This window comes from Caretta caretta, chromosome 8, assembly GCF_965140235.1.
Source record: "Caretta caretta isolate rCarCar2 chromosome 8, rCarCar1.hap1, whole genome shotgun sequence".
Classification (NCBI taxonomy): domain Eukaryota; kingdom Metazoa; phylum Chordata; order Testudines; family Cheloniidae; genus Caretta; species Caretta caretta.
The window spans coordinates 14,739,396-14,764,926 of record NC_134213.1 but is presented as its reverse complement, the minus strand read 5'-3'; the positions used below and the strand labels follow the sequence as shown (position 1 = coordinate 14,764,926).

The window sequence follows — 25,531 nt, the reverse complement described above, 5'->3', positions numbered from 1 at the left end:
AGTTTAGCTTTATATTGAAATTCAATATATACTTCATATATCTAAATGCCCTAGGTGGGCCACTATAAAACAATGAATAAAATACTGGGCATGAAAGAAGGAATGGCACAAAAATGAGGTTAACAAACTTATTTTCTTTGGGGCTTCCTGCCTCCTTAATCATCCAGCCTCTCTCAGGTTTACAGGGTCTTGCTCCTGTGAATTCGGTCTATTAATGAGATAGAATTGTGTTTTTTCCACTGAACCCCAGCAGCAAGTACTATATGTATTTGTGGCAATACTCTGGCTCCTCACCAGCCAAGCTGAAATAAAAGAAAGGTGGAGGGGAAGTTAAAAAGAGAAAGGGGGCAGGGGGAAGTATTTTTGCTGAAGACATTTAGGCCTGTTCCAAAGTCCACTGAAAGGTTCCCATTGATTTCAGTAGCTTTTGGATTAGGGCCTTAGTCAGTACATATCCCAAACCATTTTTTCCCCTAAGAAAAAGCATACAAGGCCATAAAGGAAAGCCTGTGCATTTAACATGCAATTGAACAAGAGGGAAAGGAAAACAGAATATCTGAGGGCCTGTTGGGTGCAATCTGAACAGTCCTGCTATTTGCCACAGGGTCCCACAGTAAAGCATTCCTAGGTCAGCTAAATCACTGATATGCTGTATCACTCCAGCAAGCTCTGGTTTAATTAATTTTCTTAATTGGATGACTTATCCCATGACATGTCACTTTATGTTTAGCCAGCGAAACTGATCGCTCCTTTCATTTGTGAACTGCTCACCCACAGTCTGCAAAGATAAGAGTTCAAATGATGCAGATGAGGCATTTGTCCTTCACAGATGTAAGGCAAATCAGGCTCCGCATTGATTCGGGATCTGTGACCGTGACCTTCTAACCTCAAAGTCTAAAAATTACAAGAAATTCTTTGTCTTCCTTTTTTTGACTTACAGCATAGCTCAAAAGTGACAAAGGGGTTGATGTGATATCATCTACACTACACATACTTGAAGGACATCAACATTAAAAAGCAGGCAGAATTGTTTGGGTTGTTCAGGGAGGAATTACCAAAACAATGGGATGAAAATGAGCAAAAAAAGAATGGAGGCAGTACATTAGGGTGGGGTTTTGTTTTTTTTTTTTTGGTCCTAACCATGAAGTCATATAGAGCCAGATGGATTCATGCCTGCCTCAGCACAGAAGGATGGACTAGATGACTTCTTGAGGTCCCTTCCAGCCCTACATTTCTATGATTCTATGCAGACACACCCTTGCATCTGTGCCAGGCAGTGTTGACTTCGAAGGGGCTCTATTTGGGCAGAAAGGTCTGCCCTTGCAGAGTCAATTGCAGGACTGGAATCTAAGACTGTAATAATCTTGAGGAAAACTATGGAATCCCCATTCTTTATATGAACAGCAACGAGCCAAAGCACATGGACTTTTTGTTCTGTTTGTACAATGTTTAGTACAATGGGTTCCTGGTCCATGATGTGGCTCCTAGGCACTATGGTGGTGATTATAATATTCCGTGTCAGAAGGGTTGTTTCTTTTGGGGTACTTCAGTTATATGCAGTTAGTGCTTTTTCTTTCAATATTTGACTGAAGGTGTATGCTCATATGGGAGGCTAAGAGTTTTATTTTCTCTTATTATCTAACAGGCAAGCCTTGGTGGGTGTGTTAGGATGATTATAACGGGAGCTGCCCCTGCTTCTCCAACTGTTCTGGGGTTCCTTCGGGCAGCACTTGGATGTCAGGTACACTTCACCTATACAGTTATTCAGACGCACTGTTGTACTAGCTCTTCAAGTTGTTAAGAAATCAAGGGAAACGTATATTTAAAATAACATTTACCAACACAAACCACAATAGAAATTGTATTTTTCTGATGGTCAAAGATATAAATAGTAAGAATGGGCTCCAACCACATAGGTCAGACACGGCTCCAAACTCTCCCAAAGTTGAGAGGATTTTGGATCCAAGACTTTCAGTTCTTTATAGCGAGAGACAGCCAATGACAAAGTTCGGATCTGGAAGCAAATTCAGGAATATTTGGATCTAAGGTTTGCATCCATATCTGGGGGGGGGGGAAGATCAGCGGCAATAAGATGGTGGAACTTGTCAATTTTCAAAAGTCACACTGATTAAGAACTAGCATAATACTTTGGAGATGCCTATTTCCTAGGGCACTGAAAACCAGACACATACTGAAGGGACCTGTCTAGTGTCCTGGGAAGAAGGTGTGGGCCAAACCACTTACTGCAGAATCCAAGGAGTCTGAGAACACATAGCTTGCATGGTACTAGAATTCTGCTCGGGTGGTTAGCAAAGCAAGTGGCCTTTAGAAGGAAGTGGCAAACAAGCCCTACCCTTCTCAGATGCCTGAAGCTTGCCAGAAGAAAGTTTCCAAAAAGACAGTCTTCAAAACTGTATTTCATATTAGTGCAAAGAATCTGGTTTCTCTCACAGAGGTACATACTACTTTATTCAAGCAACTGCTATCAGTACAACTGTCCTCTCTTCCCACTATTTTCAGATTCTTACAGTGATGTTCATTCAGAATAATTCCTAACAATGTTTCCCATACAATGAAGACCAGAGCAACTTTCCTTATCAGTCCGTACACTGTATATAGTGTAGTTGTAGCCACGTCGCTCCCAGGATATTAGAGTGACAGGTGGGAGAGGAGGTAATATCTAAATATTATCTCACCCAGCTTGTCTCTCTAATCAACATACTGCATTGTGGTTCACATTCACAGCATTGTGCAACAAGAAGGAAACTGAACAATGTTCAAATCATATGTAAGTATTAATCTGTCGACAGACTCAAAGCTATATATCTCTTTGTCAGATTTATGAAGGTTACGGTCAAACAGAGTGCACAGCAGGATGTACCTTTACCACTCCAGGTGACTGGACTTCAGGTAAAAATGACAGTCTCTCCAAAGAAAGGACAGAATTGTTAGTGTAGGGGTTCTCAGACTTTTGTACAGATGACCCCTTACACATAGCAAGCCTCTGAGTGTGACCCCCCTCTTATAAATTAAAAACACTTTTTTATATATTTAACACCATTATAAATGCTGGAGGCAAAGCGGGGTTTGGGGTGGGGGCTGACAACTTGTGACCCCCCATATAATAACCTTGCAACCCTCTGAGAGGTCCTGACCACCAGTTTGAGAACCCCTGTGTTAGTGTATTTGGAACACTTTTAGGGGGCTGTAATACCTATAGGATACTATTCAACACTTTATCATTGTGCTGAGTAATTTGGGTGAATTCAGTATTTATGAAAGTGAGGTATTAATAGCACTAGCCAAAGAAAGGTAGAATTTGATCAGATGCTCTGCAAGTTTTGCTAGAGAGATCTAGAACTATGCCTTGGTCTTGATCTGCAAAAATCCCCTGTCCTTTCCACTTCGGGCCTGCCTTGGGCAGAGACTACTAGTGCTATTGAATTGTGTTTGTTAGATGTAATACTGGAACAAAGATTAGGCTAACAAATTCATATTCACTTGTCACCAAAATCAGGCTTTGAGCACAGATCCAATGCCAGATAATGGGGGGAAAAAGAGGATGCTTAGAGGTTTACGGTTAGTCTGGTCTAAGGATTCTAGGCTATTACACTTTCAAACCTTTGGGATCTTATGATGGTTAATATAATCAGATGAAAACTTCAATCAGCACCCAGCATGTAGTCAGTGTTCAGCAAATCTTAAATAATAAGAGTACTGCAGTATTAATTATTAATATTTATAGAATGGCTTTGGAACAGGTATGATCAAATTCATTCAAATGAATACCTGCACAACAATTGGACATAGTTTATTAGTCCCATTAATAATCTAAAAACCTCCCTTTTCAACACTAATTTTCAGTGATTGGAGTAGAGCACACAATATGATTTCCAGTACAGATTGCTGTATATCAGCTTGTTTTCTACACAGCAGAAAAGGCCAATTACCTGTTATGAGATGTACTGACATAATAAATTTTTCCAGTTATACTTTCACTATGTTTGTCTCACACTGTCTTCATTTTGGTGCCCTACCCAGCACATAATTACTGAACACACATTCACAAATATATATTAAGGACTGGATTCTCACTTTGTTAAATCTGCTGGTCCTAAGCAGACTTAAACCTGGGCATATCTGTGAAGGAGTCCCCTATTGTGGACAAAACCCTGGGTGGCAGAGAACCAGTGTACCTTGCCCTTCAGAGTGACCATTCTTTGGGGTGGGCCAGAACACCTTTGTCTCCTATGATCTTTGTCTTCCAGAACATTCCATTTTGGTCATTGACAGCTAGCATAATTTAGAGTAGCTTAAGCCGTTATAGTTTACTTTGGAGAAATTGGAAAAAGGTTGAATTTAAAGCCATTGTAACTCAAAGCCTTTGACTTTTCTAGATGATGCACAAAACAGAACTTTGGGCTCTGTTATTAACAAGTTACTCTGAGTTAAGTCTTTAAAAGAGGGGTTGATTTAATTTCCTGTTGGTCAGAGGAAGATGGTAAGGCAAAAGGGTCCTGTATTGTTACACTGAAAAATAGGAATCCTATCCAGACAGGTTAAAGGATTCTGCACACAGACACATATGCTTCAAGAACACTGAACTTCAGGAAGTTCAGCTAGAAATGGGTGATGTGCTAATAATAATCTAATGAGTGCCATTTTTAGAAAGAAATGACAAATAACTTTAATTTGCAGGTCACGTAGGAGCTCCTCTGCCCTGCAATTTAATCAAACTGATGGATGTGGAAGAGATGAATTATTTTGCTTTGAAAGGAGAAGGAGAGGTATCATCTCAAACATTATATACAGCTCCTCTGTAGTTAATTCTTTGAGGCAGGCTGTCATAAAAAATCTGTGAGCCATTTGTTACTACTTGTATCTGAGAATCCTTTTTAAGTGCCCCTTGTCATAGATGTGTTCTATACTCCAGTTGAGAAATGAAAGGAAAAAAGCAGAACAGATGAACAGGTCAGGCAGCAGTAGAGCATCATAATGTTAATTACAAATACAAGGGTATTACAGAACCTCCAGCAAGTGCTACAGCTAATTATTTTTGAAGGGGCTGAGGGTTTCACACAGGCAGACCCTTACACTCACACAGAATCCCATTGACTCCAATGGGATCCCATAGAGGCATAAGGGTTCACCTAAGTGGAGCCCTTCACAAGATTAGGGCCTCGGTGTATAAGGATCAACTCATCCAGTCCTCATGCATCCCTAGTACAGTGAAAACTTTTATTGAAATAAACAATGAAGTCAATAGGACTTTCCTCTGAGTAAGAACAGCATTAGGATTGTAAGACTTGGCTCTACATGTTTAAGGTCCCAATTCAGCAAAGCATTTAACCTCATGCTTCACTTTAAGTATGTGTTTAAGTCCCATTAAAGTTAAGCATATGCTTATGTAGTTTGCAGAATAGGGATGGCTTGTTGAATCAAGGCCTAGGTTCTGGTCCTGGTAGATACTGACTGCTATCCTGTCCCACTGAGGGCTTTCAGCAGCTTGCAATAGGCACGCAGGACTTTGTGGGATCAAGCTTAGTTATTTTTATACTGCACTGGAACTAATTTATTTACTTTTTAACATAACTATTTTTCTTTTTTCCATTTATATTTTCAAATTCAATGAAAGGCCATTGATTCACAGAATAAAATCAAAGCTGAGGATTATATTTAAATTTTCCCTTTAATGTCAATGGTTGTCAGCCCATTTCATAACCTATAATATCACGCAGGCTACGTTAAAGAGAAATAGTGTAATTTCGTATTATCCCAGAGTTCTGCATTTGTAGTTTTCCTTCAGCAACAAAATCCCAGCACACTGCAATTTACTGGTGAGTGCTTAATACCATAGAATGGGGATCTGGTAGCATGGATCCTTGCACCCTTGCAGAGTCCCACTGATTTGTAGCAGGACTCTTTGCAGTCATATGCAGTTGTCCTAGTGGATCCCAATGCAGGACTGAGGCCTAAATTAGCAGCTGGAGTCTCACAAAGAATAAACCCGTTAATACTTTTAATGCTCATGAAAACTCTTCAGCTAATGAGGACTCCTTAGGCTCCAGAGGTAAAGGGTTCATATTTTAGGACAAGTCCTAAGTTCTGTTCCCAATGCCCCATATGTACAGTTTAGCTCACAAACTTGGTGGGTGAAATCCCATCCCCACTGAAGTGAATGGTAATACTCCCATTGACTTCAGTGGGGCCAAGATTTCATCCAGCATCTGGATGTACAGCGTGCAGTGATATGATTCACCACAGAGTACTCTATACTCCCTAATTATGTTCACAGCTTACCCTGAAAGCTTTGACACTTTATTCTTGCTAGTGCATTTAGGTTTTAACTAGAGGTGAGCAAAATGTTCACAACAACATTCAAAATGTTCAAAATCTAAGTGTTTTCCTATTTCACTGTAAATGCAAAATATGGACCAATTTTTAGTGCAAAATATCAGCACTAAAGCTAGGTTTCAGAGTAACAGCTGTGTTAGTCTGTATTTGCAAAAAGAAAAGGAGTACTTGTAGCACCTTAGAGACTAACCAATTTATCTGAGCATGAGCTTTCGTGAGCTACAGCGAAAGCTCATGCTCAAATAAATTGGTTAGTCTCTAAGGTGCCACAAGTACTCCTTTTCTTTTAGCACTAAAGCTAGTTCATTTTTAGTAACAATGATCACATTTTTCAGCAAAATTGTTGTCTTTGTAAAAAATATGAGGAAGGTTGTGATATCACATGCATTTGCAGTCAGTTTTTCTGTTCTCATGAAATATTGTCAAAAGACAATTTTGGGGCTGAGAAAAACAAACAAGAAAAGTCCAGAAAATTTCGTACACAAATAGACTGCAGTTCTGCACATTCTTGTTTTCCCGCTTTACACCTACATTAGTTTAAAAAATAGGGTGAGTGGTAGCATAATTTGAAATATTTTATTTTGTTGGAGCACTCATATGGGAAAGAATCCACACAATTCCATACAAAAGCGTGAGACTTTGTCAGCAACCAGGTCTCTTTTGCAGATATGTGTGAAAGGACCCAATGTTTTCAAAGGTTATCTAAAAGATGACGAGAAGACAGCTGAAGCGCTGGATAAAGAAGGCTGGCTTCATACTGGAGACATTGGGAAATGGTTACCTGTATGTACTGATCAGATTCTCAGTTCTTTTGTAAATTGTATATTCCTATGTAAATTCTAAGGTAGTACTCTTGTATTTTCAAGCAAATCTTTGTCTGACAGTTTTTTGTGGAATAACCCTTTGTCAATCACCAGGAGTTGGTGCGTCCTCAGAGTCAAGTCCATGCACCTGGGCCCCAGTTACAGGTCTGCTTCAGGCCTCAGCATTCCAGGTTTTAAGCAAAGCATAAAGAAAAGTTTCTGTGATATCTCATTAGTTCATGTAAGGTATCAAGCAGATTTGCCTCTCCCCAGAGGCTATTTTAATATCCAAAGCCAATCACTCCATCTTTAATTAATCTTTGGAAGAGATGACACTTTGGTAGAGATGACAATCTACCCTCTGCTTGACAGAGGTCAGTTCAACTGCTTCTGAAATCGAGCCACCTCTACAGTGGCATTCTGAAATCAACTCACTTGTTTAAAGACCAAACAGCTTGATTTTTTTTTTTTTTAGAAGTACTGAATGCTCTCAAATACCATTCAAGTCCATGAGAACGGCAGGTTCTCAGCACTGTTGAAAATAAAGTTACTGCTTTCTGCGATTTTTTTTCATATTTAAATTCTAATAGTATTTGATAAAGACTCTGTCTAAACAGCAACATCTGCACTAAAGAATAATTTTTAAAAATTATCAGGTGAAAAAAGTATCCTATCCAGAACAAGAGGTGGGAGGACAAACTCAAAACAAAACTGGGAAACTTCTGAATACCAAAGCATTTTCATTATCTTTTGAGTTCTTTAAACACCATTATTCTGGACCCTGCATATAAATGCAGGCGCACAGAGCACTTTTTCAGACTGAAAAGTGAGGGGAGAAAAGACTTTCTTTTCTCCGCCCCAATGAAATTTCTTATTTTCTTCTGTCTTTCAGAAGAAAGACAATGTATATCAAAAACTTGCTGGTTTCAATGTATAAATGGGCATTTGGCAGAAATGTCACAAAAAGCAAAATTTCTGGGCAGCATGATGGCCTGGGACAAAATGACAAATGTGGTCATGAAGTATTTTTTGGTATTTTTAAACAGTTCTGACTACCAGAATAGCACTTTCCTTCCCTGTGTGATGACGGTTGAGTTTATAATGGAAGTTTGGACGTACCCTTAAAAAGACTCCATCATGGCTGATGGGCTGAAAATACAACCTGTGTTTAAGAGACTATATTTATCAAAAATGTCCTCCTGATCCTGAAAATCTCTTTTCCAAGTGAGGGCTGGAAGACTGATTAAATTCAACCTTTTCTGCTGGGCAGTTCACCACCAATAAACCCATAGCAGAGCCAGTTTCCTGGGTTCAGACACTCTTGCTCTGATCTTTGCTCTGCCTGGATGGTCCAGTCTTGCTGGTAGACAGGGGATTGTGCACCTCCTCCCAGTTTTATTGTTAGCTTTTTAATGAAATGTAGAGTCAAGTGCAAAAAATACATTGTTTACTGGGCCTGTATATTCAAATAACCATTTTGGTAACCATTATCTCTCTTTCCTAACAGAATGGGACACTTAAAATTATTGATCGGAAAAAGCATATATTTAAACTTGCTCAGGGAGAATATATTGCACCTGAAAAGATTGAGAATATCTACATCCGCAGTGAGCCTATTGCCCAGATATATGTGCATGGAGACAGTTTACAGGTAAAATGTAACACTTCAAAATAATTTTAGAGCCAGACCCTCTGCTTGACAGGTTCTGCACCTGGCACCAAGGGGTCAGTAAAGGTGACCTTTCTATCCCTCACCATCCTCCTCCCCAACTCTGGAATGGGTTCAAAGCTAGTTAGGCCCCCAACCACTCGAATGACTATACACAGCTTGGGGAATGGGCGACAATCTAGCCTCTAAAGCTACCTCATTTTCCTCCTTCAAATCCCTCCTTAAAACTCTCCTGTGCCATGAGGCCTACAAATAACTTGACAAAGGTCAGGCTGCTGGGGTGCTGAGCCTACTGGCATCAACTTTTAGAAATAGAGGACAGCAGAGCACATGCTAGAGCTGCACTTTAATTCACAAGTGCAGGACCCTTCATCACTTAAGTCCTGCGTAGTACCTGCATGTGAGAGATCTGTCTGCCAAGTGCTTATGCAGGTGGGCAGAACTATTCTCTGTATTAAAACAGAATAGTTAGGGGCATGTTTTCAAAAGGGGCTTCTGAAATTCTGCCCACAAAATTCTGCTCACTAAAGCTTTGTGCGTGGAAAAACTTGCTTTTGTGCACACATTGGAGATAGCTGCGTGTGTAAGCATCCGGTTTACATATGCAACGGCTGGTGTTTTTACATACCAACAGGTACAAATTTCAGACACTGTAACAACTAACCTTTACCCACCGATCATGCCCTTGAGCCAAATACATATTTCTCTTTGACATCAATATGATTTCCCTGGATGGTCAGAGATCCATGAATGGAATAGTAATAAACAAAATGGACCAAGTTCTGCTCTCACTTACACCAGCGTAAAAGCAATGTAACTTTGGCTCAGATTCTGCAATTTGAATTCTACTCTGCACTGAAGCTAACAATGTATTATATTTTTTCTGGCAAATATATTAACTGTCACTTTAGGGCTCTTTTATCTGAGGAGAAGAAATGTTCATCATAAATACTTCATCATGAAATTTAGCCAAATACAGTGCTGCATTGAAATGATTAAACCCGTTAAACTACGATTATTTATGTCCTGGAATATTATATTTTAAATATGGTTCTTTCCTCAGCTGATACATTTTTTTTTTTTCTGATGCAGGCCTTCTTGGTGGGAATTGTTGTACCTGATTCTGAAGTCATGCCAGGCTGGGCAAAGAAAAGAGGGTTTGAGGGAACATATGCAGAGCTCTGTAAAAATACGGTGTGTCCTTAAAAATACATATGTGTGTGCGTTTAATTAACAGTGATCTGTAAGATGCAGCACTAGGAAACGATAGCACTGAAATAAAGGTATGCTCACATAAAAGAGAATAGGCAAACCAAGCCCTTAAGCTCCTTAACATTGTTCTTATTTAGTAGCACTACTAATGGCACTTTCCAAATATGTAAGAAGACAAGGTCTTCAGTGATCTTACACCTGCATATTCCACTTTTTTCCCCTCAAGCACTGAGCATCACCTGCTGTCATAGACAGAATACTGAACTAGATGGATCATTTGTCTGTGTCATTATGACCATTCTTCTGAATGTTTCTGTGAATACATATCATACAGTTCTTTTTTATGCAATCTCTTTTTAGACTCGTATGAAAGGTAACACTTCTTTCCTATTAATGTTTAACTCAGCTAAAAAATTCAAAGTAGTTGTTATAAATAATGGCAAGATGCAAAGTTTTTAAGTGAAAATATTCTACGTTGGTGGCTAAAGTGAGGCACTTATATTCATATTTAGGCACCTTAATAAGCAGAATGGTTTTTAAGAAGTATTGAGCACCAACTAGAGTCATGAAACATAGATGATTTAAGCCACAATCCATTTACACACACACTTAACTTTAAAAGCACATGAATACCACTGAAGTCAATGGGACTATTCGGGCACTTAAGAGTTTGAAGGATTAAGGCTTTAAATGTCTATCCTCAACCAAAGTTTGAAAACGTTAGCCTTACATTTTCTGCTGTATAAAAATATTATCACATTATTTATTTATAAAGCATTCATATGTTTTCTATTTATAAAGAAATTTCTTTTAAAGCAACATTTGCTAATTAATGTATGAACTGCCAGAATCAACAGTGTATTTGTGCTTTGATCAGTAAACTTTATTTTCCTGCTGAATAATATCATTGGATGTAAAGATGTCTCTTGAAGGCTAATGGAAAACTATGTGTTCTAACCCAGGAGCTGACACAAGCAATAATGGAAGATATGGTGCGGCTAGGGAAGGAGGGTGGACTTCATTCTTTTGAGCAGGTATGATAACATTATTCCCTATGGTCAGAAAACTTGACCCTTTATGATGAATAGGCAGTTGTTAGTATGCATCATATAAAGCCTAAATGTCAGATTATGTTGTGTCTGTAAGTAATTATAGCTTGCATTTGTGTATTTCTTAAACTCTTTAGCCCCTAAGAATGCATGAATATTGCCACAAAGGTCCACAGTAATAAAAGCCTCATTATTATTTTGATGGTTCTATGCAGGAATTTTGTGAAAGCACCACTATGCCACTGACAAATTATTTTTGTCATTTTTGATTAAATAAGGACTATAGTCCCTGATCCTGTTTTCTGCACACAGTAGGAGTCAGAGTAGATTCAGTGGGAGTTATGGGTGCATAGGGAATACAAGAGCAGGCCCTATATAATCCCTGATATAATCACCAGAGGTCAAGAACAGTATTTTTAGGAGCCTGATCCTACTCCCATTGAAAGCAATGTTGCAAAGTAGGATCAGGTGTACAGTACCATTCATGTAACTGACCTAGAAAATACAGCTGCTCTGTTTATTTTCAGTGCATGCACTAATCCTTTTCTAAGGCTTGCCTAAATATTTTGTGCAACAGACTTACAAACGTTCAAACAGGAAAATTCTGAAACTGATGCAGTATTTCATGGTAGCAATAATATAGATCAAAACACATAAAAAGGCTAACATCAAATGTTTCTTTAAAAGTTAATGTTTTATTGCATATCTGTTATTAAAATATTAATATAAAAGTGAATATCTAAGACATTATTTAAATATCACTAGTACGCTTCATTTATTTGTCTGTTTTTGCTTGAGAAGTCCAGTGAAAATCCATTGTGTTAAAGAGTTTGCAGAAGCTCCTGAAACCTTAAATCTCTTTGTCTCCATTTTTCTGACAGTTCCATAACTGATAAAAGAAATTCCACATGGAGCATGGATCATAATACATGAAATTGGCTGTCTAGTAATTACCTGGGTTGTTCCTGCCCTAATCTTCACACTATGAATACCCTTAACACAACATTTCTACTGACATGCATTAAATAAACTGTGAGGTTATGAGATGAACTCTGCTGCAATGCTAAAAAATATAGAAAGAAACCATATGAGATGGAAATACAGTACCTGAATGTATTGCAGTTCAAAAACAAGGGTCTATTGTGTAGAGCCTCATGTGTAGAGCAGTATGTGATTGTTATGACCTAACATTGAGCCAGATTATCTCACCAGTATGGACCATACAGAGATGTCCCACTGCACAGGTCCACCTTTCCCATAGATGGAGTTGTGTGAAATTTTTCAGACAAGTAGTTTATTTGCCAAAAAATGTAGTTTCAATCAACCCAAAACTATTCACTATTTGACCCCTCTGCCTAGTGTGGAGAAGGGATTTAAATTTGGGTCTCGGAGATTACTCCAGTCATTGGGCAGTGGGATGTTCTGGGGCAGGTCTTTCTCAGACTCTCCTATTTAAGCTATTCCACTGAGTATAAATAATTAGACATGACCTTCGGTCTCACACCTCCCAGGTGAGTGCTCTAACCACTAGACTATAGAGTCATTCTCACTCTCTGGTCTAATGACCGCTTAAATAGGCATTAACTAAAACAAGCAAACCCAAGAGTTTTTAAACAAGTCTAATTAAAAATCCATTCCCCTCACAATTGCTCCACTTTCACTACCTTGAGTCTTGTGATGTCACCATTTCACTAGTTCTCCAGTAAGCCTTCTGAGCAGAAAAGACCTGAATTTCTGATATATAAAAATCCTTTGGAGATTTTTAGTAGATCCAGGCCAATATATTCTGGATGTCTGTCATAGGGATTTTTTTTTTTTATTAAAAGAAGACAGTCACAAGTGGTATGTGAATTTACCAGAAACTCTTCCCTTTGGTGTGGGACTATATCTTATGCTGTACTGCAGAACCCTTTGCCACCCAGTCCAATTTTCCTCTAACTCTTTTCTTGAATTTAGGCAGGACAGTGTTAGTTTGAGGGGTCATGTAATTTTAATCAGACTCTTTCATAATCTTTTAACTAGCTATAACATTAATGCACAAAGTTTACCATTTTAAGAACTTTAAAAATAATTGCTGTACCACTATGTTGTTCTTTTATGTAAAGATTTTTTTTATAACTACATATAAGTCACGACTTTCAAAAGGTGCTGCAGTTTTTGAGTGCTCAACTCGGAGACAGTTTAGAGGATGGGTGTTCCAAAATCATGCCCCCTTAGTGCGTCTCAAGTTAAGCACCCAAAAATTACAGAACTCAAAATCATTAGTCCCTTTTAAAAGTCACTTGGCCACAGTATATAAAGAAATTATTTGTGGTCCCTACATTTTGCCCCTGGAATAAAATGCACACAAGGAAAAGAGAGCCACAGAATTTAATGGAATAAAAAGGTCATTCTTAAACCACATTTCCTACAACTCCTAGTCTGTCCAAATGTGAAGAGGATTGGTGACGGACAAAAAAAGGAGAATATGGCTAAGGAGTCCTGTCTGAATGATGTAGATTGTGGCCAGCCATACAGAATAGTTTTCTACTGTCTCCCACCACCAGCACCACCATAAATAGAGTGGAAACACAACCCACCCCCATTTGTGCCACCAAGCTTCCTGCTGTGCTCAGACGCCGTGGATTAGTAAGGGCAGCCTTGTAAAATTCTCTTTGCCTGGGATGAGTGATTTTTATCACTGTAACTGATCACTAAAACACCATTCTTTTTTTGCATGATCATTATCATGTTAACTTTGGATCAGAAGACTTTTATGCTGGCTAGTAAAGCTTCATGACAGCTTTGCAAGGCTGAGTCAGTGCTGTTTAGTGTTTTGGGGCAGATTTAAATCCATGCTTCAGAAAGATCATGCCCCTTAGTATGATTTCTCCTCCTCCTGACTCTGTGACACCCTCCTGTCTTCTGTGACTCTTCAGCTATGTGGAAATATTGTGGATGGGGCAAAATCACATATAGCCACATTTCCCCTCTGCTTGAGCCACTCTGAGTTTTTTGGGGATACGCTCCTTTGCATACCATGCAGTGGAACAAGAGCACAGCAGACTGAATGCATATTTATTTTAGGGACAGGGGCAATATTTTGCGGGGAGCATGTGGACAAAGGTTTACGGTGCAGGGAGAAGATGATGCTAATAAAAGTATGAAGGACTGATTGAGAAGTGGTGAGATACAGCCATAGTATGGACAGGTGGTGTTCACACTTCATCATGCCACTCTGTTAGTACTTCTTAATTGCAACCTGCAACACAAATATTATATCCGTCCTGAGAATTCTGTTAAACAAGCAGAGTGTGTGGATGCTTTGTGATATGGACAGACAACTAGTAGGACTGAAGATGGACCCAGCAAAGTCATTTTTGCTGATAACCTAAGCAGGATCGTTATGATTTCAGGAGTTTTGATTAGTACTAATTATTAATAGTGGATGATGTTAGTTTAGTCTTGCCATAAATATATTTATTTTCTATTTCAGGTCAAAGCCATTTACATCCACTCTGATCTATTCTCAGTACAAAATGGCTTGCTGACACCAACGCTAAAGGCTAGGAGACGAGAGCTAAGAGATTACTTCAAAAAACAAATAGAAGAGCTTTATTCAAATGTCTCCATGTGAAGCAGCAGGAAAATTCTTCTGAATAATGTACTTTGTAGCAATATTAAAGTACATACTCAAAAGTACAGAGCCAGAATGACACAGTTGAAATGAACAAGCATCTGCCCTTATGTCTGAACCTTTTGTTGTTCCAAGGCCTCATCACTGATATAACAGTAAATTTCCTTTTTCATCAGCTGTAGTACGCTATAGGAGACTACTGAAAACTACGCTACATAGCCATATAAAGATACATAAATTCCAGCACATCTTAAAGTATATCATGGAAGGTTACATTATTATTAATGCCCCCAAACAGTATTGATTACACATCAGGAAAAAGGTATGTGATATATCTGTTGATATGATTGTATATAACATTATAGATTATGACTAAAATCCTGGATAATTCAATATTGTGGTCTACCTCAAACATTCAAAGGCTGATAATTAAAATCATAACTAAATCTGTTTTCCCTAACCTAGAACTTCAAGTTAGATCTTTGGTCGTTTTGTTTTGTTTTTTTTAAGTGACAGCTTTTATACTCTGCAAGACATAAATTCCATTGACTTTATGTAATCATCAAAGACCTGACTAACAGAGAACAAGGAATAAATTTCCTGATTTCATTTGTATGCAATATGCCCATCAGCATATTAGGCGTAATGGAAAAAGCCAGATTAATACCACTTCGTAATTGCAAAAATATTTTAGGAAGTTATGCAATTCCCTGTATTCCTTTTTTTCAATGCATCTGAACTCAGTTTATAGCATGGCAGATAGATCTTCCTTGAGATGCTGACTCAGCACAGTATGCCCATGGGCTCACAAACGCACAAGCTGGGAAGAATGTGGACGCATTGGTGGCTCTGTGGCAGACTGATCTACTCATAAGGGTCAGCTTTCTGTGGGAGCTACAAAATAAAAAGCTTCACAAGAGGAGCAGAACTAGTGTAAATGAGCCCTCACCATCCTATACACTCCTGATTCTTAATTTATTGCTTCACATGATGCTAGTGCTATGCAGTCCAGCCGGATTAATGCCCTGGCACAGCTGCAGGCAGAGGAATGGAGCTCTGGCTCAGTGTATGAACCATAATTGTGAACAGTGTTCAGTAAAACAAATTTACTTGCTAGAAATGACGGCATCATATCCCCATTGCTGTAGCGCAATGGTAAAGGGCCTCCCTTGTGTTGCTGGAGTGTTACTCCTGAGTACCCATGTTGCTGAGGGGGAAGCTTCCTTGACGGTTTTCCTTCCCACCACCATGGTGAGATGGCATGGTGGGAGGTAAGGTTACCACCTGGCTGGTATTTGACCGGCCTGGCCAGTTTTTTTATGGATTTACCAGAAAAATTCTTTAGTCTGCCAGGTTGTTTTTTTAATGTGGGCCTAAGGATTTGCATTATTATCATAATACACTTGGATATCTAATGTCAAAAGTCGGTGTCCAGTTAAAGATGCTGCGGTGTTCCCACTTCTGCAGTTTAAGCGATAACTGCTCAAAAGTGTTTGAAAATACAGTAGCTGTCTGCCCACCAACAGGCAAGCGCAGCACGCATGTGTGTGAGAGAGGGCTTGAGTCATGCGAGAGTGATAGTATCATGTGTTATCTTTAGGGTGACCATATTTCCCAAGGGGAAAATGGGACACCCCCAGCCGCTTACTCGAGCTGCCGCCCCTCCTGGCACGAGGCCGATGCCGGTCACTGGAACCCTGCCACTCCCCCCTTCTCTCCCCATGCAAGGCTGTTGCTGGTCACCTGAACCCTGCCCCCTCCACAAGGTTGTTGCCCGGTTGCTGGAACCCTCCCGGATCCCTGCATGCTGGAATGCTTCCCTTCCCCCTCCCCAACTCTACCTCCCCCTTGCACGTGGCTGGCATCTCTACTCGCCTCCACCGCATGGTCCTCCACATCGCAACCCGCTTTTCTGCAAAAGTGGGCATTTGTCCTGATTGCTCTTGCCAACTGATTAAGTTGGCAAGAACAAACAGGACAAATGCCCACTTTCGCGCAAAAAAAAAAAAAAAAAAAAAAAGTCAGGACGGTCAGGACAGGGCTTAAAAAAGAGACTGTCCTGGCCAAAATGGAAGAAAATGGAGAAAACCCCAGTTTTCTCTCTAGATATTATAGGTGGCTGTTTGAAGGGGAGGAGGGTTGCAGAGTTACCTTATGGTTGGGGTTGCAGCAGGCTTGGTGGGTGGTAGTGGGGGGAAGGCACTGGGTTTTTTTGCATTTCAAAAGTGGTAACCCTAGTGGGAGGGGCACAGGTTTCTTTCTTTTTCTTTCTGATGAGTCTTGGAAATTGAGCTTTCAGCTAGGGAAAGATTGATCTTTGTGCTACAACCACTTTAACATTTGTCACTGACTGAATCAAGATCTATCAAAGAAGGACCTTCCCTATATTTTGGACATTTGCAGAGCTCTAATACAATTCCATGATCCCAATTACCATATAAAGCCGTTGGTCTAGATAAAGCCTTAGCCTTCACTGTGGCAAAGGGGAAGCCACTAGAAAGGCAATATCTCCCCAGTGGAATAGGAGCAGACTCTGGAACTACATGCTCAAACTGCATGGTGTTAAAAGCTGCAGGCTTACACCATTCAAGGAACCTGAGGACACTCCATGAGCCAACAGCCTTGGTGGCTTCTTCCAGCTGAACAGGGTCCTAAATTATTTTTTTTAATAACTGCTATTAGTTACGCCAATCCACACACTTGCATGGGGCTGCTAGATGACCTGGTTTGCTAGGGCAGTAAATATGAACTTATTTTTCTGTCTGAGACAAGTCCATCATTACTTTTCATACTAAAAAGCCTAAATTAAATTATTAATCTAAATTGTCATATACCTTCCTTCCGAAATTCCATTGCATGCTTTAAAAGAAATGAAATAATTGAACTAATGAGCTAGTTTTATGCAGAGTCTGTTCTATTAAAGAGATTTCAGAGCAAACAGCTAAAACTACACAGGCGACTGCATCTGTTACATAATCTCACTTGTACAGCACGTGTTTATCTGATTTATCAAATGTGCATTCTATGGGCCTGATTCTTCATTGCCCTGCATCTTGTATAGTCATTTCTATCAGTACAAAATTGGTGTAAAACACAACCATTGTAATCCGGTAGTGTTTTACACTCATGTTACACCGATATAAATGATTATCCACAGTGCAAAGCATCAGGTGCGATACCTTTTTTCTCCTTTAAGCAAATATGATCTACTTTAGGAACTAGTAACTAGTTCCTTAAATAAACAGATGTGTAAAAAAGAAGCTATTTTCCACTGACCTTTCTCTACAGCATGAATTTAATTTACTTTCCTTTTCCTCTAAAGTGATTCAGTCCACCTGACCTGTCCAGACAACTGATATCTAATTTTGTATAAATATTGAGGATCCTTATTTGAATTTACTTATGGCTTACATGCTTGTTAACTTTAATACTAGAGGGGGTGGGAGTAGGAAGACAATATGTACATGACCACACCAAGGTGATGTAAAATTTGGAAAGAATTGGCTCAAATGAACATTTTTTTACAGCCATATCCTGAAAGTGTGTAAATTTTTAAATCTTGGGGGAAACCCTTGGTACATGAAATAAAGCCACCCCCACCCTCCAGTCATTTTATCTTGTGTAATTAGAACTTCCTCTGCAGATCATTCTTAGCTCAATAACCTCGGAAACGTTAGAAGGGATAAAAAACCTCAAATGAATGTGCCTAAATATGTTCTTTAACATAAGCACTAATATGCTTTCCTTCAGACATCTGGCACACCTGTCTTCCTTTTGCATGCTTTGTTTTTTCCTTAAGTGAAAATATTTATTGTAGCCACTGCAAGGAAAATCCCAGTGTTCGTTAGGTTTGAGTTCCCCTACGACCTCTTTATAGTATCTCAGGGTAATAATTTACACAGTGTGTTATGTATCTTTGTCTTATTTGAGAATTCCCCTTCAAAACTCAAGTGCTATCAAAGAAATGATAGTATGTACTGGTCTTCTCCTAAAGCATTTCCACTCTGGGTGGCTTAAAAATAAGTATTTTAATCTTATCACTTGAAGGTATAGGGCAGGGGTCGGCAACCTTTCAGAAGTGGTGTGCTGAGTCTTCATTTATTCACTTTAATTTAAGGTTTCACATGCCAGTAATACATTTTAATGTTTTTTAGAAGGTCTCTCTCTATATATTATATAACTAAACTATTGTTGTATTGTAAAATAAACAAGGTTTTCAAAATGTTTAAGAAGCTTCATTTAAAAATGAAATTAAAATGTTGATCTTACGCCGCCGACCCGCTCAGCCCGCTGCTGGTCTGGGGTTCCGTTCACCTAGGCCGGCAGTGGGTTGAGCGGGGCCTGCGGCCAGGACCCTGGCTGGCAAGGGGCCGGCAGCCAGAACCCCAGACCGGCAGTGGGCTGAGCGGCTCAGCCCACTGCTGCTCAGGGGTTCTGTCCGCCGGCTCCTGTCAGCTGGGGTCCCGGCTGCCGGACCCGCTCAACCCGCTGCTGGTCTGAGGTCCCGGCCCTACTTACCTTCTCCCTAGTTCTGGCCATTCTCTTCCTCTCTCTCTGCACTGAGCTGAGGGTGGGAGTGCACTGAGCACAGGGCTGGGGGTGAAGGAGCAGGCTGGGGGTTGGGGTGTAGGGTCTGGCCAGGAGCTAGAATGAGGGAGGGGGCTCAGGGTTGGGGCAGGAGGTTTGGGTGTGGAGTGCTTACCTGGGCAGCTCCCATTTGGTGGGAGGGGTGCAGGTGGGAATATGTGTGTGGGGGGAGGTGCAAGAGCTCCCATTTGGTGCTCAGGGTAGGGGTGGGGATGTGGGGGGTGCATGGGGTGTGGAAAGGCTGGGTATGTGGGGGGTGCAAGAGTCAGGGCAGAGGGCTGGGGGCATGTGAGGGGGGTGCAGGTGTCAGGGCATGAGGTGTGGGGGGCCTGGGTATGTGTGGGGGTGCCGAGTCAGGGCTGGGATCATGGGGGGGGGGGGTGAAGGAGTCAAGCAGAGGGCTGGATGTGTGTGAGGGGGGTACAGGGCTCAGGGCAGGGGCCTTGGGGTGTGCGGGGCTGCGGGGCTCAGGGCAGAGGGCTGGGTGTGTGTGAGGGGGGGTCAGGGCAGAGGGCTGGGGGTGTGGGCTGGGGTCGTGGGGTGCTCACGGCAGGGGGCTGGAGGGGATATGCCCCGCTTCCCCAAGGCCCTGCCCCCCTGCCCTCCACCAGGAGCAGCGAGCAGGTTGACTCCGCTCCTCCCTCGCAAGGGCCATCAGCTGAGTGGCTGGTAGGGACGGAGAGGAGGAGGAAGGGCAGGGATCCAGCACACTGCGGGAAGAGGCAGGGGAGCCGGCAGGACCAAGCTTCTGCGCCTTGCCCGCTGCCCCTGCGGGAGGGGGCAGGGAGCGGAGAAGAGCGGGCAGGGCAGGGCCGGATTTTTAATGGCACCCTGCTGCCTGCTGGCACCCCGGCAGGCAGCAGCGTGCCATTAAAAATGGGCTCGCGTGCTGTCTTTGGCACGCGTGCCATAGGTTGCCGACCCCTGGTATAGGGGCTGATTCTGATACAAACCAGAGAGAAGAAAAGGTAGTAACTCCACTGAAGTCAATGGAGTTTCACTGGTGTGAAATCAGGGTGAGATCAGAATAGGGCCTATGTGGCGTGCCGTCCGTCTGGTCCCCCAAAGATGGCATTACCTTGAGCAGACTAGTATGTTGAGGTAGTTCTACAAATCATTTTCCTTCATAATAAGGCTCTTCCCCTTTATATAGTCAAAAAAGAGTTTCCTTGGGCCTGATACTATGTCCACTGAAAAAGGTTGCCTCCTGTGCTCATATGAGAAAACCAGATTCAAACATAGTGAACCTTCAAACCCAATCCCCTTGACAGAATAATGCATAGTTATATATATCTATCTGATGTTCTTCACTCAGTATATTGCACAGCCAACATACCTCTCCTGCCCCAGAAACCATCAAAGAAACAAAGGTTTCAGAGTAGCAGCCGTGTTAGTCTGTAACCGCAAAAAGAAAAGGAGGACTTGTGGCACCTTAGAGACTAACCAATTTATTTGAGCATAAGCTTTCGTGAGCTTCAGCTCATTTCATCGGATGCAAAGAAACAAAGAAGATACACGATAGAACTCACACAGCACTGAGTCCTAACCTTACAGGACAGGCAATATGTGTAATTAAGTAATGCAGTATTGAAGGGCAAATAAATGTTGAGGGTGAAATATTTGATTCTATAGTGTACATTATAGAGAAGTGGTAATTCCTTTGCTGCTAAAGTATGCTTTTACAGTACATTGTGCAGTTGCTACTATCTCAGCAACAGTAAGGTCCAGTGTCATTACTGCCTTGGGTATGATTTTGCTGCATATAACAAAGTAATTTTTCTTTAATAATTCTTCTAGAATGAAACAAATTGAGTTAATTTCTTTTCCATGTGTGAAAAGCACAAACTTGTGATCTATATGTAAATAAACTACGATAAGATGAATGTAAATTCGGAAGAATACACTATTTTTGCATGACAACAGACCACTTAAAGATGTGGTGATGTCTCACAGAAAACTTAAATTCTGCATTTCTCTTGTTCTGTTGTTAAAAGGGAACAGATATATGAAAACAGGATCTTTGTTGCTTTTTGGAGTTCTCCTGTGCCTCTTTTCCTAGGGTTCCATTTCTGCAAGAGGTAGAGTATCTATTGTCAGCTGTTAAGCTGTCTTTGCTCCTGTTTGGAAATTGAGGGCACTCAGCATTCATTTTGGAGAAGGTACTAAAGCACTATCAGGCCCATGTTCCTTAATTAAAAAATTATTACTGGCGTAAATGGGCACAACTCCACTGACTCCAGTGAAATTATGTATTACACCCGCAGTAATTTAGGCCAAGGGAATGTCTGTGAATCACAATTAGTTGCTATAATTATGATGTCACACAGATCATTGTATTTTAAAATGAAGAATTAAGAAGAGGAGATTAATTTTTAAGGAATAAGCTCTCAGATGAAATTCTGGCCCCACTGAAATCAATGGGAGTTTTAACACTAATTTCAGTGAAGCCAGGATTTCATTCCTGTCTTTAAGCAAAAGCCTTTAACATTCAACAGAGAGGGTAGAACACCAGAAAATTGTACTTAAGTGGAACTGTTCCTAAATAGAATGTTTTCCATGAGACATCAGAGCCTCTTTAACCCCTGCACTTTAATATACCATTTTGTTATGCATTTAAAAAAACGTAACTGCAACAAACACACAAATAAATCAGACATTTTCCTAAGTGTTGCTTATTCGATTTTCAACTGAAGTGAAGGGATTAAAATCTATTACTTATAAATATGTGTAAAAAGGCATCTTAACTGTAGTGAAAGATTTTTCAGTTTGGGTATATTAGCATGTATATCAAAAATATAAAAGGCATCTGTGTAAACTTTTGTAAAGAACTAAACTGTCACATTTCTCAAAATTGCTCATAAAATATTCTTGTGCATTGATTTACAATAAAATCTTTTATAAAATCTTATTCCAACACTCTGTCCACATGATCAGAAACCAGTCATTCAGAATGTGTGCCTACAGTAAACATACAGAAAAAAAACAGTGAGCAAAGGAATATTGGAACCTGAGATCAATGTTAGCAATCTTCAATGAACTGGTTTCAAATTTCTCTGAAGATGGCCATACAGCAGCCTTTCTGTAATGGTTTCAGCTCACTGTTGTTTTAAAACAAACAAAAAAATAACCAAATGTGTAAGCTTGTTTAATAGAATTAACTATTGGGAATGCATAGTATTTTTTCAGATCTTGTGCTTAAAACAATAAAGTTGCAAATTATTCAGTCTCATTCCAGTTTTTGTGTGCATGTACACTCTCAATATCACAGCTTCAAAGAATTCAAAAAAATTGTTACAAAAGTTAGTAAAATGAAATTTATCTAGCTAAATATAATCGGAGTGCTCTGTTAGACTAACACATTTTGATCAGAAAAGTACTGTACCATAAAAACTTGGATTCAAGTTGCACTCAACTGGCTCATAAGAATTCCAAGCAGTGAAATTATAAGACTAAGCCTATATGCATATGAATTTATGAACCAAGAACAGTGAAGTGGAACAGAGGTGCTGTCCAGATTGTTCTCTTCGAAAGGATCCCTCCCTGCTGGACAAGGCAGGATTCCTCAGTGCAGGCTAAGGGGATGTACACGGTTTCTTGTTCCTCTGGGCAAGAGCACGCTGTGGTCCTGGCTCGCACTTGCATGCATTGCTGGCCCTTGAGCACTGGGCAGGGTATAGCAGTAAGGGTGAACTGAAATGTGATACAAAAAACTAGAACCCCAAACATTAAAGGGACGTGTTAATTTAAATTAAATATGTTTTTAAGCAAATTACAGTATTTGAAAAGTAGTGTCTTTCATCTGTGTGACCCAAGAATTTTGTGCTTCCTGTGCTACAGCAGCTGACATCACATACACCTCAAACTCTACTTTGTTATTAGTGAGCCAAAAGAGATGCAGAAACCAAGGGCCTACATTCACACCATGGCAAACAAAGAGCCTTTGAATTCACCTTTAAAATAATTCGGTGCATTCAGTCACATAGTGCAGGATGTGCAGCTATGGTCTCTTACAGTAAATACACTCTTCAGTGGCCTAATTAAAAGCAATACTCTGTATAGTTAGTCACCACCTCAGCAGCTCTGGTGCAACTGATCTAGATAAGGGTGTTGATTTCTCCAAATTGCCTGACAGATACGACAGACTGGAGGAAGTTCAGAGGAGAGCAAGAAAAATGATGAAAGGAGCAGAAGGAACAACTTAAGATAGAAACTTTCCCTGCCTAGGTCTATCTCAGGAGAAGAGGCCTTAGAGCCTCTTAAACAAGTGTATGTGTGGTTGTGGGGAGGTGAGGACTCACAAGCAGATTTGAGGTGACACCCTATCATATGTACTTTACATAGGGCCCCAAACAGATGAAGCCAGTCCAGTGAAGCCTAGGTCTAGCCCTGCCGGATGTCAATGATCCTGTTGTAGAGAAAAAAACAAGCTAGTTCAATTTTTCCTAAGTCAGAACAATAATCCCTTGTTTTCAATGAACAAACCAAGAACATACAGGTCTCCATGAAAAAACAAGGAATTTGCCAGAATGTGTCATCCAATCCATATGTTCTCTCTCATCTTAAATTACACATCTGAATCAACTACAGATTCCTCAGTGTTGCGTTTTACACTCACAGAAAGCCAACTTTCAGTCTACATTACATTTATTTTAATTAAGGAACATAGCCAAGAAGTTTGGCATTAATTATGCTACCATCCTTTCATTCTTTACTGATTACATCCCCTATTAATCTTTCCAAGATTTTGTCCAGGATTGAAGTCAGGATAATCAGCCTATATTTATCTGTGTCATCCCGTTTGCCCTTTTTAAAATACAGGCACAACATTTGGCAAGACTTTTAAACATAGGCACAACATGGCACTAGATTTCAGAAGACAACTAGGGTACTCTTTATCTACCCCATTGCACCAGGTTTACAACAAACCAGTAGAGTATACACCAGTTTCACACTTCTATGGGGAAGTATGGCCCAGCAGACAAAGCACTGGACTGGCTTCTATTCTTGTCTCTGCTACTGGCCTGTTAGGTGACCTTGGGCAAGTCACTTCATCTTTCTGTGCCTCAGTTTCCTAATCTGTAAAATAGGGATAATTATACAGACCTCCTCTGTAAAGTGCTTTGAGATCTGCTGATGAAAACAGCTTTCTAAGACCTAGGTATTATTATAACTTCATTTGTTAAAACTCAAGTAACAAGTGAGCCCCTAACAATCAAACCCCTTATATTTAGTGATGCAGTATGCAGAAAACAGAAACATAACACCACCCCTATTGTTAGAGCTATTAAACACACCTATGCATCTATCACTACATTAAAAAGTAAATATACTGAACATCAAAATACAATGGCAGTAAAAAGTCCTATGGAATTCTGTTGTCATTCACAAACAGTGCAAAACTCTAACCTGAATGGATGTCTAACATGAATGAATTGTTGCTTCACATGATGAATTGGATACAAAGGCCACCTTTTCTGGGTTGGGCCATTTAGGAAGGGGCAGAGTGGGGAATTGGGGCTGGCAGGCCCTCTCTCAAGCCACTGCTGCTGCACACATTTAATTCCATTTTTATCACTATTGTCCAATTATACTCAACAAATGAGAATTTGAGGCAACGATGACCACAAAAGAGTGCATCCTGACTGATCAGAAAACACCATTTCAAAGTAGAATTGTTTATGTTCTTGAAGACAAGAAAAAACAATTATGATCTTTTGGGGGCATAACAGACCTTTAGGTCACACAGCATAGCTTCCCCCCCCCCCCAATCTCTGGGCAAAGGAGGGAATGGGGGCAGGTTGGCAGGGGGAAGTCCAAACTGATTGGGACAGGGAATAGCCTTTCATTGCAAATATGAATCTAATCTATGGTTTGGGATTACAGTCTGTATCCCGAGAAGGGACTGGTTGATTCTGAAAATATCATAGTAAATACATTCAATTTATTGGCACAGCTCAACTGCCAAATATGCAACTGCACTAAAGTGCTCAAAAGACACTGAACACATAGGTGTCAGAGTAGCAGCCCTGTTAGTCTGTATCCGCAAAAAGAAAAGGAGTACTTGTGGCATTTTAGAGACTAACCAATTTATCTGAGCATAAGCGTTCGTGAGCTACAGCTCACATACGGTTAACAGTGCCACCTTCTGCCCAAAACCTAAACAACAAAAACAATACCACGTTTCCAAAGTATTGCAGAGTACCTCCCGCTAAATATTACGATCCATTATTTGCCGATAGTG

At 40.4% G+C, this 25,531-nt stretch overlaps 1 protein-coding gene across 7 annotated transcripts in view; it reads left to right on the top strand.

Moving 5' to 3' along the window:
* The window catches only part of ACSL6 (acyl-CoA synthetase long chain family member 6), a 115,045-nt gene extending 96,118 nt beyond the window's left edge, over nucleotides 1-18,927 (top strand). For all 7 annotated transcript variants that reach the window (XM_048860764.2, XM_048860761.2, XM_048860760.2 and 4 more), the window contains 8 exons: nucleotides 1,646-1,741; nucleotides 2,838-2,910; nucleotides 4,699-4,787; nucleotides 7,021-7,137; nucleotides 8,665-8,808; nucleotides 9,919-10,020; nucleotides 11,001-11,072; nucleotides 14,563-18,927. In XM_048860764.2, coding sequence (XP_048716721.2) covers nucleotides 1,646-1,741; nucleotides 2,838-2,910; nucleotides 4,699-4,787; nucleotides 7,021-7,137; nucleotides 8,665-8,808; nucleotides 9,919-10,020; nucleotides 11,001-11,072; nucleotides 14,563-14,703 — 834 coding nt within the window. In that variant the 3' untranslated portion in view covers nucleotides 14,704-18,927. The remainder of the gene's footprint in view (nucleotides 1-1,645; nucleotides 1,742-2,837; nucleotides 2,911-4,698; nucleotides 4,788-7,020; nucleotides 7,138-8,664; nucleotides 8,809-9,918; nucleotides 10,021-11,000; nucleotides 11,073-14,562) is intronic.
* Nucleotides 18,928-25,531: the final 6,604 nt, after the last annotated feature.